The sequence below is a fragment of the Danio rerio genome, chromosome 6 (genome assembly GCF_049306965.1).
Source record: "Danio rerio strain Tuebingen ecotype United States chromosome 6, GRCz12tu, whole genome shotgun sequence".
NCBI classification, from domain to species: Eukaryota; Metazoa; Chordata; class Actinopteri; order Cypriniformes; family Danionidae; genus Danio; species Danio rerio.
Window position 1 is genome coordinate 635,092 of NC_133181.1, and position 15,629 is coordinate 650,720.

The 15,629-nt window shown below is 37.9% G+C and overlaps 1 protein-coding gene across 1 annotated transcript in view; it reads left to right on the top strand.

The window, feature by feature from the left end:
- The window catches only part of cacna1ib (calcium voltage-gated channel subunit alpha1 Ib), a 100,799-nt gene that overhangs the window by 38,403 nt on the left and 46,767 nt on the right, over positions 1-15,629 (top strand). The window contains exons 3-7 of the mRNA XM_068221863.2: positions 3,180-3,305; positions 4,794-4,927; positions 6,910-7,007; positions 8,676-8,835; positions 15,198-15,576. Of these exons, the coding sequence (XP_068077964.2) occupies positions 3,180-3,305; positions 4,794-4,927; positions 6,910-7,007; positions 8,676-8,835; positions 15,198-15,576 (897 nt within the window). The remainder of the gene's footprint in view (positions 1-3,179; positions 3,306-4,793; positions 4,928-6,909; positions 7,008-8,675; positions 8,836-15,197; positions 15,577-15,629) is intronic.

The following is a 15,629-nucleotide window of genomic DNA, read 5'->3' on the forward strand; positions in this document are numbered from 1 at the left end:
AAACGGTGTCTCCGAGGAGCCGCTGCTGGGTCTGTATGGTTACCACGGCAACAGGATGGTTGGGTGTTCAGGAACGCTCGCTCGCTCGCGGGTTCACAAAACACACACTGATATAGAAAACACACACACACACACACACACACACCGATAAACAGTTCAGCACTGCAGATCAATCAATCAACCACACTATTGCTCTCATAACAGATTTAAGGGTCCGTTCACAGTGATGTTCAGCTCTGATGAGGTGCTTTTATTTAGCCTGTATTCTTTAGATTTTTTTTAATAATGTTCCATTACTAATAATTTCTTTCATTTTTATATATAAAATGAGTGCTAGCTTGTTTAGCTGAGATCATTATGTAAGGATCATATTTCATATTCAGTTTATTCTCCAGTCGCCTGTAGATTTGTTTATATTGTGTTTTATAATTGGATTGTTTATAAGGACTAAGCCAGGGCCAAGTCAGCAGGACACCGGCCCTCCAGGACCGAGTTTTGACACCCCTGGACTGAGCTATTTATATAGAATACATTAATTAATACATAAAGACATTGATGTCAGGTAGGGCAACAAATCAAAGTGGTATCGGCCTTTCATGTACAATACAAGTATGAGTATTTTAACCCAAGTATTGACCCGATACCTAATACTGGTATCAGTGCATCCCTAGGAGACTTGAATAGTTGTAAATGGATTGTTATAAGTACTAAGCTGTTTATATAATACATTAATTAATACATTAAGACATTGACGTCAGGTAGGGCTACAAATCACATTCATGTAGTGCATTACTGTTGAGTGGTATCGGTGCATCCCTGGGTGACGTGAATAGTTTGAAATGGTTCAGTTCTTGATCTGGCTGATGGCAGCAGGATTACAGACTCTCTGGTGCCGCGAGGATCAAACACCCGGCAGTGCAAATGAAATAGATTTACTGCTAAAACTGTAAATACCTTTACAAAGAAAGCCGGGCTTTGCTATAATTTTAGCTAGTTTGAGTTAGTGTTGAATGCACAAGAATACAGTTTCAGTTCATTCTAGTTTTTATTTTTATTTTAGTTGACGAAAATGTATTAATTTTAGTTTTTGTTTTTTTTGTTTGTTTTTGTTAATTATAATAAACTTGATGAAAGCACAGTATAGTGTGACTGAAACTTTCTGAAAACTCTGGCCTGGGTGAAGATTTATATTTAGATTTGTGTGCAATTTACTCCTCATGTGAACTCAGCATATCAGTGTCGCCCCCTGTTGGTTTGGAGTGCTCTTAACATTGGAGTGCTCTTTTTTTTATTTTAACGAATAAAAATACCTGTGTGCGTGCGTGCGTGCGTGCGTGCGTGCGTGCGTGCGAGTGTTTGTGAAGCATAAGTCTGCAGAACTGCACATTTGTCCTCCAGGCTCCTGTAATCCCGCTTCACCTGAGCAGATTTGTGTGTGTGTGTGTGTGTGGATGCAGGTGTGATGTGGATGTTTGTTTGTTTTGTTCTGTCAGAGACCCGCACAGCTTCAGCTCTCCATTAACTTGATTTAAACTCTGCTGTTGCCGTGGAGATCAGAGCAGATGATGAGAGCTTTTGGCTGGAGTTTGATGTGGCCGCTGGGAGTGTGTGTTTGTGTGTGTGTGTGTGTGTGTTTCTGTGAGCTGTGACATCACATAGAAATGCATACAATATTTGTTTTATATCTGTATTTATTTTGTATTTATTGCATTACTGTATGTGTGCATTTATTCAATTATTTGTGTTTTTTTTCTAGAATGTTTATTATTTGTTTTATAGGTGACATTTTTTTTTGCATTTATTATCGCATTGCATTTGATCACTCATAAAAATTCTGTCATCTATGACATGTTTATTTAGTTTTAGTTTTCTGACATGAAGCTGCGGATAATATTTGGTGATTCTTCTATAGATATTACTGATGTTGTCCGATAATTTAAATTTTTATTAGATTATTAGTGTGTTTGAGCTACAGGATGTGTGTGTGTGTGAGAGAGAGCTGCAGGATGAGTGTGTGTTTCAGCTGAGGAGGTGTTCTTCCAGCTGTAGATCATCTTCATTGCCCACCTGTGTCTTTACTGTTTACTCTCCCACACGTTTCTCTGAGCTGCTTTAACACACGCTTGTGTAATTGGAATAGAAAATGAATGAAAAGATTGTGTCATGTGTAATGGTGTTGGTTTTGGTGTTTGTGCTAGTTATATTGTGTATGTTGGTTTTGTTTGTTGTGTTAATTGTGTTGTTTGTGTTCAGTGGCGGTTCTAGTTTAAATAGCAGCCTGGGCGAACCACCCCAAACGGCTGCCCTTCCAGCCACAACCCAGTACTAGCCAATATACGGCCAAATATTATTATTCATATATAATTAATCTTCCTAATAAATAACAGAAATCAATCCTAAATGTAACTGAAAAACAATGTAAATAAAGACACAACTGCAGTGATATGCAAAGATCACATAAGCAATCGTTTACATGAATATTAATGACAATTCTATACAAGAAATACATAAGCTTTATGGAGTTATCTGTTGTCCTTGGGTGCTTTCACCTGCCTTATTTAGTTCGATTGAATCGCACTAGAGTTCGTTTCCCCTTTTGGTGCGGTTCGTTTAGGGAGGTGAATGATCCTAAAAACCCTCAACTACTCTTAAACACAACTGGTTTGTAAATATGCAATACTTAATTTAGTAATGAAAAATAAATCATTTACTAAGTATGAAAATACAATTATTAAGCACATTTTAAATGTGGTTATAAGTCAAGAATAGAGCATTGGTAGCTGCAGTTATTAACTGCTTACTAACGTTTATTAATGTAGAGGTAATGCTAACGGATAATGAATTCACTATTTGCTAATGCTTAATAAATGATTTATAGTGTGTAGTTATTATAAAGTGTTACCGAAATGGGTTGTAATGTTCACAAAGAAACCATTAAGCAAGACTCAGCCATGATGCGTATGTGTGTGCTGTGAAAATAGACCTGTAGTCAGTCCATGAGCAGCTTCAGCTGTGTGAGTGAGTGTGGTGCATGACTGGAACTTGTAGTCCATATACCGGCAGATTTGTAGTCCTTGTTGTGATCTGCAAGTATACCAGTGATCTGCAAGCATAGATTGCTGGTGATTGTGTCATTGTGTTAATGTTGTTTGTGTAGTTGTGTGGTTGTTCTCCTTGACTCAGTGTGCTGCACATGGTTCGAGCGGGTCAGTATGCTGGTCATCCTCCTCAACTGTGTGACTTTAGGCATGTATCAGCCCTGTGAGAACATCAACTGCTCATCTGAGCGCTGTCAGGTCCTGCAGGTCAGTGCTTTTATATTTTACACAACTGATTTTACATTTTATACAACAATTTCTACATTTTAAAGGCACTTGAACACACAGAAGTCATGAATGTTATTTAGCCCTCCTGTTGAATGGGTTGTTCTAGAAGGGATACAGCTCTGGCTGGAAGTTAACAAGAATTATTTGTTATTGGTTAAATTATCATTTAATTGTATTTTATTATTATCTACCCCTACCATCATAATGTAAAAACAGTAATTATACAGAATATTATTTAGATTTTTTATGAAATTACCCATTCAATTGTATTTTATTACAGTAATTATGTGTAGTATTATTATATTATTCATTAAATTACTCCAATTATTTTATTAACGTCTACCACTACTACTACCCTAGTTTCAACCCTGACAGTAATGAACAAATATTAATTGTTGTACAGTTTGACAAAAATTCTGCTATATTGATGTGAATGTCCTCAGCTGTATCCCTTCTAGACTTTACCTGTTGACTCAGGAGTCAAAAAAATGACCTGGGTGCCATTTTAACAGCAGAAAGAACCCTTTAACAATGTTTTTTTAAATATTTTTTTGACTTTAATATGACCCCACACTGCAAAAAATGCTTTTCTTACTTAGATTTTTTTGTCTTGTTTTTAGTCCAGATATCTAAAAGTTCTTAAATCAAAGAGCATTTTCTAGACCAGCAAAATATATTGTCTTGTTTTAAGAAATAATATGCCCAAATGAAGTGTTTTTCCTCAAATCAAGCAAAATAATCTGCCAATGGGGCGAGCAAAATTATCTTGTTATTCGATTTGTGAACAGCTTATTTTGCTCACCCCATTGTCTGATTATTTTGCTTGTTTTAAGGAAAAACTCATTATTTAGACTCAATATTTATGAAAACTTTATTTTGCGCTCGTCTAGAAAATGCTGACTGATTTTAAGAGTTTTTAGATATTTGGATTAGAAACAAGACAAAAGCATTATTGCAGTGAAACCTTAATATCACACACAATCAGGGTTGCCAGATCCAGAAACGTTTTACAGCTCAATAAAAACCCAAAACCCACCCAAAATGAGTGAAAAGAAGCCCAATTTTATTTCCTTATTCAATTGCTGGATTCCTATACACACATTTATAGGTGCAGTATATGTGTTAAAGAACTGACTGACTTTCTGCACACAAAATACCCTTCTAATAGACTTCTCAGTGATGTTCTGCTCAGTCTTTGCGTTGCCAGGTTCCCTTTGGTGTGTTTTTATTTTAAAGCAAAAACACAATATCGTTTCTCTTCCCCATTGGCAGATTATTGTGCTTGTTTTAAGGAGAAACTCACTTCATTTTGTCTCATTATTTCTGAAAACAAGACTATATTTTGAGCTTATCTAGAAAATGATGACTGATTTAGGAGTGTTTTGATATTTGGACTAGAAACAAGACACAAGCTGTAAGAAAGAGACGCAGTTTTGCAGTGTGGATCTGATCTGGGTTTGTCTGCAGGCTTTTGACGCCTTCATCTACATCTTCTTTGCACTGGAGATGGTGGTGAAGATGCTGGCTCTGGGCATCTTCGGGCATCGCTGCTATCTGGGAGACACCTGGAACAGACTGGACTTCTTCATCGTGATGGCAGGGTGAGAAAAATCTGACAATACAGCCATGAGTGGCATTGTGGCTCAGTGGTCAGCACTGTGGGTTAGTAGTGTTGAGTGTGGGTGAATAGTGTCAAGAAGGTCCCGGCTGGGCCAGTTTGTATTTCTGTGTGGAGTTTGCATGTTCTCCCCATGTTGGCCTGGGTTTCCCAGGGTTCACACAAGGGGTAAAGAGGTCAAATGGACAGAAAGTGTCTCTATGGAGCATGTGGTAGTTTTGCCAGTGCAATTAATAAAAAGATTAATTGTCATAAAAGGAAAAATCTGCAATGTCCTATATATGTAGATTTGTGAATTAAGCAATGAAACCATTCAAATAAGTTTACACCTTAAAAAAGGTGTGTAATGAAAATCTGACGTATTTTCAAAAGTAACTAACAAGTACTCTGAGTAGTTTTCAAAAGAGTGCTTTGTACTTTACCCAATATTAGTATTATTTACTAAAATGTCTATTATTTTAGCAGAGTAATAGTTTCTGTTTTTACTTTTAAAATATTTTACAAGCACATTTAGTTCAGGTTTATTACATTATTAATTATTAATATTTGATTCATTAGCTATATTATTATTATTATTATTATTATTATTATTATTATTATTATTATTATTATTATTATTATTATTATTATTAATCATTTTAATTTGTATAAATTCCTATGCAATGTTTTTATGGGTTGCTGAGAATACATTTCAGGTGTTCAAGATGTTGCTTGCAAGGCTTGACATGAACTTTTTTGATCAGCAGACACTGTGGCTAGTAGTTTTTCAACATTACCAGTCTCTCGCCATTTTCACTTTTGGTGCTGGGAAATATATATTTTATACACATAAATTTATATATTAAAATGACCTGATTTATATTTTGTGTTATTTCCACATGACTCCTCATTAATTACATTTTTTTGTGTGTGTTGTGTATGCAAATGTGTCGTGTTGCATTGCCATCAGTTTTTATTTCACATGACTTTTCATTGCGCAAAATTAAGAATTTACCAAATTGATCTCTGACCACACCAAAAATAAATTCTTATTTCTTAACCACACATTTTAAATGTGTCAAACCCAGCTAAATATAGCTGTATACATGGACTTTTTAATTCAACAAGCCTTTTCTTTTAAAAATATTGGCATTTAAAAAAGAACTTTTGTCATGCATCTAAAATATGTTAGTGTAAATGTTATTAACTATGCATAAACAGGGAGTTGATCCCATTTTAAAGCAATGTTATTGTAAAAAAATATATAATTAAACTATATTAACAAAAATAACTGTAAGCAATAGAAAGCAGGTAAAGAACCATCATTCGCCGTCCTGTGAAATATGATTATAGTTCAAATATTTCCCAAGTGCTGTTTAATGGACTGTTCATCACAGTATTTCCTGTCGTAGTTTTCTTCAGGTGAAAGTCTTAATTCTATTAGCGTATCTGGAATAAAAACAATATTATATTATGCTGCAGACTTATTTCTCTATATAATATTGATCTGTGAATCCTGATAAAGGACCTGCGTCACAGTTTCCATGAAAACATGAAGCAGCACTTCATGCACAGCACTACTGTTTTCAACATCAATAATAATCATCATGAATGTTTCTGGATCATTAAATCATCATATCAGGAGGATTTGTGAAGGATCAGGGTAATTCAGCTTTACATCTGCTTTAGATTGCCATCATATTTCACAGTTTTGCTGCATTTGATCAAATAAAGGAAGCGAGTGTACAGTAGCACATCTTGTGATCAGTGTGTAAAAGCAGGACAGATGGAGATCAGTAATGAACGCCAGCTCTGACGTGTGTGTGTGTGTGTGTGTTTGCATGTATGTGAATGTGTTGAGCATATGATCAGATGTCAGAGCTCATCATAGCAGCTGTGTGTGATTGAGGGGATGCAGAAAACACAAGCTGTACTGTGATTGACAGTCTAAATGTGTGTATTAAATGTGTGTGTGTGTGTGTTTAGGGTGGTGGAGTATTCACTGGATGTGCAGGACATCAATCTGACGGCGATCCGGACGGTGCGAGTCCTGCGGCCGCTCAAAGCCATCAACAGAGTCCCCAGTGAGTCATTTAATCTGATGATTCAGTTGAGTGTGAATGAATCATCAGTGTTGAATCAGTGAGTCACTCAGTCAGATAAGTGTGACTGAATCATCAGTAGTGAATCTGTGAGTAACTCAGTCAGATTATTGAGTAGAGTGTGAATAAATCATCAGTGCTGATTCAGTAAATCTTTCAGAGTAACTCAGATGATTCAGTAGAGTGTAAAAGAATCATCAGTGTTGAATTAGTGAACCACATAGTTAGATGGTTCAGTGGAGTGTGAATGAATCATCAGTGCTGAATCAGTAAACTATCAGTGTTGGTGAATTACTTGGTCAGATGATTTATTTGAGTGTCAGTGAATCACCAGTGTTATTAAGTGAGTCTCTCAAACTGAGCCAGTGTCCTTGTGGAGTCAGTTGATTCTGTAGACAAGTGTGAATGAATCATCTGAGCTAAATCAGTGAGCCTTTAAGTAAAATGATTCAGTTGAGCTTGAGTAACGCATCAGTGATGAACCAGTGAGTCTTTTAGTCATGATTCAGTTGAGCTTGAGTAAAGTATCAGTGTTGAATCAGTGATTTTTTTAAGTCATGATTCAGTTAAGCTTGAGTAAAGCATCAGTGATGAATCAGTGAGTCTTTGAGTCATATGATTCAGTTGAGCATGAGTAAAACCTCAGTTATGAATCAGTTAGTTTTTAATTCAGATGATTCAGTTGAGCATAAGTAAAGCTTCAGTGCTGAATCAGTGAGTCTCAGAGAGTGAATCACTCAGCCAGATGATTCAGTAGAGGTTGCATGAATCATCAGTGCTAAATCAGTGAGTCTCTCAGTCAGATGATTCAGCTGAGCATGGTTGAGTCACCAGTGGCAAACCAGTAAGTCCGTGTCAGATGATTCAGTTGAGTGTGAGTGAATCATCAGTGTGTCTCTGTGTGAAAGGAGACTCAAACCTCCTGAGGATCTGCAGAGGAGCATTAGCTGATGAGACGCTGGATTAAACACTGGACCTGCAGATGAACCTGAACATGATAAAAGCACATCAACAAAACACCCAGACGAGCACACACTCCTCCATTAGCGGGATTAGAGCTCGAGTGGGGATTGTTGAGCAGACATCATTTATTTCCCACCTTATAAAAGCTGCTTTCAGCTTTGGGTTCAGTACAGATATACACATAATGGTACATAACCAGAATAACAAAGTGCCTTCAAATATTTACATTTATTTATATATATATATGAGATAAGAAGAGCATTAATCCTCATCCCCTTGAGCTCTGACTTGAGGATTTGTGTGTGTGTGTGTCAGTCTGTTGAGTTGTGTCAGTGTGTTTCTGGATGCTAAGTGGCTCTCAGTGCAGTGTGAGTGTGATGAATGAGTGTGCTTAGTTGTTGAGCTCTCTCCGTCAGCTCTCTGCTGTAGAAACAGAGTTTGGAGCTGCAGATTCAGTCCTGCAGGATGATCAGAGCAGGAGTGTCACTCACAAACGCCTGCGCTGCTCTTCACATGTCAGACAGTCTGTCTCCAGATGACGCTCCTGTAAAGTTTTACAGCGTACACTCAAGTTGAAGGAGCAATGGAGAAAGGCTGAGCTGAGATTTGAAGGAAGATTCAGAGTAAACTGTCTGTAAATGTTCCTTCATGGTGAACTATGGCTTTAATCTGCTGCTGTTGTGTCAGGCATGAGGATCCTGGTGAACCTGCTGCTGGACACGCTGCCCATGCTGGGGAATGTGCTGCTGCTCTGCTTCTTCGTCTTCTTCATCTTCGGCATCATCGGCGTTCAGCTGTGGGCGGGACTCCTGCGAAACCGCTGCTACCCGGAGGAGAACTTCACACTGTGAGTCTCAAACACTGACACTATTAACCCATCGACACTACTAACCCACTTATACAACTAACCCATCAATACTACAGTCCCACTAACAGTACTAACCCTCCAACACTACTAACCTACTGATACCACTGACTCACTGACACTACCAAAATATTAACACCACGAGTTTTATTGCAACAAGTTATACTCACCGGCCACTTTATTAGGTACACCTGTCCAGCTGCTTGTTAACGTACATTTCTAATCAGCCAATCACATGGCAGCAGCTCACTGCATTTCGGCATGTAGACATGGGCTGCGTCCGAAACCGCCTACTACTCAGTAGGTACTGCATTTGAATTTAAACGTGCTACTCGGCCGTTAGAAAAGTGCGTTCTATACAGTATGAATGTGAAAAGTATGAATGGAATTCGGACGTACTACATCCGCCATTTTGTCATGGTCACTTGACCTACCTGCGTCAGTTGCGTCGCTTTACTTCCATTCATGAATTCTCTCGCGGGGCATCATGGGATAGCGCAGCATGCATGGGATGCGCACTCCGGAATCTCGCCGGAAGTAGTAAGTCATCCGGGTACTTCTCGCATACTGATTTTCGAATTCTATGAATTCAGACATACTACTCGGCTCGCATACTGATTTTGGCGTACTGTATAGTATGGAAGTATGCGGTTTCGGACGCAGCCCATGGTCAAGACGATCTGCTGCAGTTCAAACCAAGCATCAGAATGGGGGAGAAGGAATTTAAGTGACTTTGAATGTGGCATAGTTGCTGCCAGACGGGCTGCTCTGAGTAGCAAAAGGGGGTCCAACCCGGTACTAGTAAGGTGTACCTAATAAAGTGGCCGGTAAGTATATATCTCAATGTTGATTTTATTTTTAAATATATTATACGCTCTGATTTTAAGTGTGTTTTGTGCTATACATTATATATATATATATATATATATATATATATATATATATATATATATATATATATATATATATATATATATGTTTGTGTGTGTGTGTGTGTGTGTGTGTGTGTGTGTTGATTGGGTGGTGAAATATGGGGCTCCTGTAATGTTGTGTGTGTGAGGAGTGATGGCGTACAGCAGGCGCTGCTGGGAGAATTATGTCTTTGACCTTGTTGTGTCACATATGTGATAATGGAGAGAGTGTGTTTCAGCACGGAGAACAGCAGAGAGTCACCAGAAATAAAATACTAAAGCAAAGATGCGCGTACACACACACACACACACACACTCACACACAGACAGACACATACACAACATGAACAAACATTCCTTCATTTTCCTTCGGCTTAGTCCCTTTATTCGTCAGGAGTCGCCACAGTGGCATGAACTGCCAACTATTTCAGCATATGTTTAACACAGCAGATACCTTTCCAGTCGCAACCTAGTACTGGGAAACACCCATACACACTCATTCACACACTCATACACTACGGCCAATTTAGTTTTGGACTGTAGGGGAAACCAGAGCACCCGGAGGAAACCCACGCCTACATGAAGAAACGTGCACAATTATTTTTTGACAAAGATAAGTTAGAAGTGCTCTCTGTAAGTTGTTGGCTCATGAATTAAGTAATAAAACTGAAAGTAACATTCTTTTTAATCAAAATATCAGTCTGGATGTTTTCCCGGTCAGTTTACTAACGCAATTTCCCTATGTGGGCGACGCAGTGGCGCAGTAGGTAGTGCTGTCGCCTCACAGCAAGGAGGTCGCTGGGTCGCTGGTTCAATCCTCAGCTCAGTTGGCGTTTCTGTGTGGAGTTTGCATGTTCTCCCTGCGTTTGCGTGGGTTTCCTCCGGGTGCTCCGGTTTCCCCCACAGTCCAAACACATGCGGTACAGGTGAATTGGGTAGGCTAAATTGTCCGTAGTGTTTGTGAGTGTGCGTGAATGTTTCCCAGTGATGGGTTGCGGCTGGAAAAGCATCTGCTGTGTAAAAATATGCTGGATAAGTTGTCGGTTCATTCCGCTGTGGCGACCCCAGATTAATAAAGGGACTAAGCCGACAAGAAAATGAATGAATGAATGAATGAATGAATTTCCCTATGTGGACACGTGTGTCATAATCCAAATTTAATTGCAAATCCTGCAATACCGTGTGAATTTCCGCTTTTGCGATTGTGCAGTGACTGCCGTATTTCAAATGAAAAAAGTCTATTTGCAAATGCATTTCCCATGTCTTCTCTGCTGTGAGCCTGACATATTTAAAGAGCAATGTTAATTGCTTCATTTGCTTTTTCTTTTCTCCGCGTTGTGCATGTAACCTGCCAAAACTCAAATGGAATCCCAAATCCTTTTGCATTTGAATTTCTGATGGCTACACTGAAACCTGCCAATCAAATGACATGTAGTTATTTATGCACATTTCATGCGTCCACATATGGAAAATGCAATTTCAAATCCTGTTTACTGGGATATACATCCATATATGCAGGTCTACAGTCATTCATTTGCAAACCCCGCCCAGCCAACCATAAACTCAAGGTTAGCTCCACCTCTTCTCAAAATAGCCACGCCCACTTTTTCATCATTCAGTCTTAAGTTTGTATGTATGTATGTATGTATGTATGTATGTATGTATGTATGTAAGTATGTATGTATGTATGTATGTATGTATGTATGTTATTCGATAATGAATTTCACTGCTGTGTCACAATAGACGCTCTCAGAATTAAAGCTGTCACTACATCAGTACAGTGCTGCACCTTATTGCAAAATATTCAGATACTAATTTTTTGATTCCACTTTATACAAAACTGCACCTGAAGTGTCCGCCCCACCGACAGCGTTTGTACCTTTATTTATGTCTGACAGAAGTGGCTTGTCTACGCCTCTGCTCCACTGTGAGTTAGTTTAGTTTGTTTACTTTGCCGTGTTGTGAGTTTTATTGAAGACGTTCCTCGTCTTGTTTCGCAGTCGTGTTGTGTTCCCACGATCTTCTGCTTCTCTAATCTCCTGCCTTACTTCAGCTCTATTTATAACACTTCTCCGTCCCATCGGTCTTTAGCAGAGCCCACTGAACCCAGAACAGCAGCTCTATGCTGACTGACTGACTCCTGCAGAGATCACACACACACACAGTTGCTTGCAGACAAAACTGTGTGTGTGTGTGTGTGTTTGTGTGTAAAACTTCTGCTCACCAGGATTCCACTGCTGTGATCAAAAATAGAGAAATAAAACAACATTTCTTGGTAAATATATTCACCGCTCCTTTATTTAACATTCAATCACTTTCCTTCGGCTTAGTCCCCTATTTATCAGTGGTCACCACAGCGGACTGAACCGCCAACTATTCCACCATATGTTTTATACAGTGGATGCCCCTTCCAGCCGCAATCCAGTACTGGGAAACACCCATACACACTCATTCACACACACAATCATACACTACAGCCAATTTAGTTCATCACCTCCCCTATAGTGCATGTGTCTGGAATGTGGGGGAAACCGGAGCACGTGGAGGAAACCCACGCCAACACAGGGAGAACATCCAATCTCCACACAGAAACCCCAACCGACCCAGCCGGGACTCAAACCAGAGATTTTCTTGCTGAAAGGCCACAGAGCTTACCACTGAGCCAACATGCCACAGTTTTTTTTTTATTATATTATATTATATTATATTATATTATATTATATTATATTATATTATATTATATTATATTATTTTGTAATATTTTATATTGTATTATATAATTTATAATATTTTATATAATATTCTATTCTGTTCTATTAATTTATCTTATATATTATTATTTTCTATATTATTATTTTCTATTATATTATATTATATTATATTAAATTATATTATATTATATTATATTGTATTATATTATGTTCTATTATATTATTTTAGTTTATATTATATTATATTTTACATTATAAAAATTTGATATTATTTTATATTATATTATATTATATTGTATTATATTATGTTCTATTATATTATTTTAGTTTATATTATATTATATTTTACATTATAAAAATTTGATATTATATTATATTATATTATATTATATTATATTATATTATAGTTCTCATAGAATAGAAAATATATTACATTTTTGTGATTTTAGTGGCAATTTTGGATTTTTGACAAACTAAAAATAAAGAAATTTGATGTAAAATGTCAGAATTTTAACTGACCCTGATCTTGTCATGCATTTGAGAAATGATTCAATAAAAAAATGCCTTTACTGCCTCTTTTGATCAATTTAACACACAATATCTGAATTAAATAAAAAATTTTTGTCACACTATATTTAAGGTACAATCCTCACTTTTAGTAAAACATTAACTAATATTTTTGCATCAATAAACTCTTAATTTGCTGCCTATTAACAGTTATTAAGGTAATAGGTGTTGGATTAGCGATCATTCAGAATATGTGCTTTATATGTATTAATAAACAGTCGATATCTTAATAATTGGGAGGTAAAAACCTCTAGTTATTAGTAAGAATTGGTCTTTAAACTGAAGTGTTAGTGAATTTTTTTAAAGCAGTCCTGCTGAGTGTTGTGAATAGATGAGCATCGGCATCTGCTGTCCTCAGATCAGCTTTATATGATGGAGATGAATGAACTCTGCGCTTCTCTTTGATGATGTTTGTTCTCTGTAATCTTCTGAATATCATTCATTTGCTCTGTGTGTTTGATCTGTGCGTTTGCACTCTCTCGTTTATTAAAAGCGTCTGAGTGCCACCTTTATGATCATAGAGACGGAGCGCTAATAAAACCTCTGACCCGCTCGCTCTGTTCATCTGTGTGTGTGTGTGTGTGTGTGTGTGTGTGTGTGTGTGTGTGTGTGTGTGTGTGTGTTTGTGTGCTCTGGGATGTTGGTCTTCATATTCCCCAGAAACCCTGGAAAATCACTGCAAACACATTTATGATGAAAACTCTGGCTCCGTTCTAAACCCTACTGAGCAGACTGTTCAGGGAGCATCTTTAGTGTCTCAAACTGAAGGTTGTTCTGAACTGTAAAAACTCCTCAGTTTTGGCCATTCAGAATCCCAGAATGCATGCCATGAATTTGGTAAAACTATATGAAAAATTAAGATTTAAAATTGTATGAATATAAAAATCATAGAAGTATATATAATATCTACAGTGCTTAGCATAAAGGAGTGCAAGTGTGCAATTATTTAGGAAATAGTTAGAATTAGAATGAGATGTTCCCATTCACAAAGCATTTTGCATTATTTTACATTTTATCGACATCATGCACACACTCACTCTAACTCACACACACACACGCGTACAACTGTTTATCGTCAAATCTGTTTATTGTCAACTCGATTATCGCCAACTCGGTTATTGCCAACTTCGTTATCGTCATCTCCGTTATCGGCAACTGTTATAGTCAACTCAGTTATCGTCAACTTCATTATCTTTTATTCTGTTATCGTCAACTCTTATCAGCAACTCCGATATCGTCAACTGTTATGGTCTACTCTATTTATGGTCAACTTCGTTATCGTCAACTTTGTTATCGTCAACTCCGTTATCGTCAACTCCGTTATCGTCAACTCCGTTATCGTTAACTCCATTATCGGCAACTCGGTTATTGTCAACTGTTATGGTCAACTCCGTTATCATCAACTTCATTATCTTCTATTCCGTTATTGTCAACTCGGTTATCGACAACTCTGTTATCGTCAACTGTTATAGTCTACTCTATTATAGTCAACTTCGTTATCGGCAACTTCGTTTTCGTCAACTCTGTTATCGTAAACTCCGTTATTGTCAACTGTTATGGTCAACTCTGTTTATCGTCAACTTCATTATCTTCTATTCCGTTATTGTCAACTCTGTTATCGGCAACTCCGTTAACGTCAACTGTTGTTTTCTACTCTATTATGGTCAACTCAGTTAATGTCAACTCGTTTATCGTCAACTTCATTATCTTCTATTCCATTATCTTCAACTCTGTTCTCGGCAACTCCGTTATCGTCAACTGTTATGGTCTACTCTGTTATGGTCAACTTCATTATCGGCAACTTTGTTATCGTCAGCTTCGTTATCGTCAACTTTGTTATCCTCAACTCCATTATTGGCAACTGTTAAGGTCAACTCTGTTATTTTCAACTCTGTTTATCGTCAACTTTAATATCTTCTATTCCGTTATCGTCAGCTCTGTTATCGTCAACTTCATTATCTTCTATTCCGTTATCATCAGCTCTGTTATCGTCAACTCTGTTACCTTCAACTCTTTTCATCATCTTTATTATTGTTATTGTAAATTTTCCAAAATTAGTTAACGAGTTAACGGCCTACCATAGTAACCACAAAAATGAGTCTATTTCTAAAAAGGATTTAGTGTCTTTTGTAATTGTTTTGTTTTGACCGTACAGTTCCAGTGGCGTGTCTCTTCCGGCTCCATACTACGCTCTGGATGTGGAGGACGAGCGGCCCTTCATCTGCTCTCTGCCGCAGGATAATGGCATCATGTCCTGCAGGGATGTGCCGGCGCGCCGTCTGGCTGGACACCAGTGCTGTCTGGATGTGGACGACCTGCTGCACCATCAGACCCTGGGCATCCTGCTCGAACCCATGCACCATCAGGTCCCGGGGATCCTGCTCGAACCTGTGCCCAATGCTAGCGCCATCCCGCCCGGTCTGTGTGTGAACTGGCACCAGTACTACACTCGCTGCCAAACCGGACACAAAAACCCACACAAAGGAGCCATCAACTTCGACAACATCGGATACGCCTGGATCGTCATCTTTCAGGTGTCCTTGTGTTGTGTTTGGAGTGTTTTCTGCTTGTGTGTATTTGCAGGAGT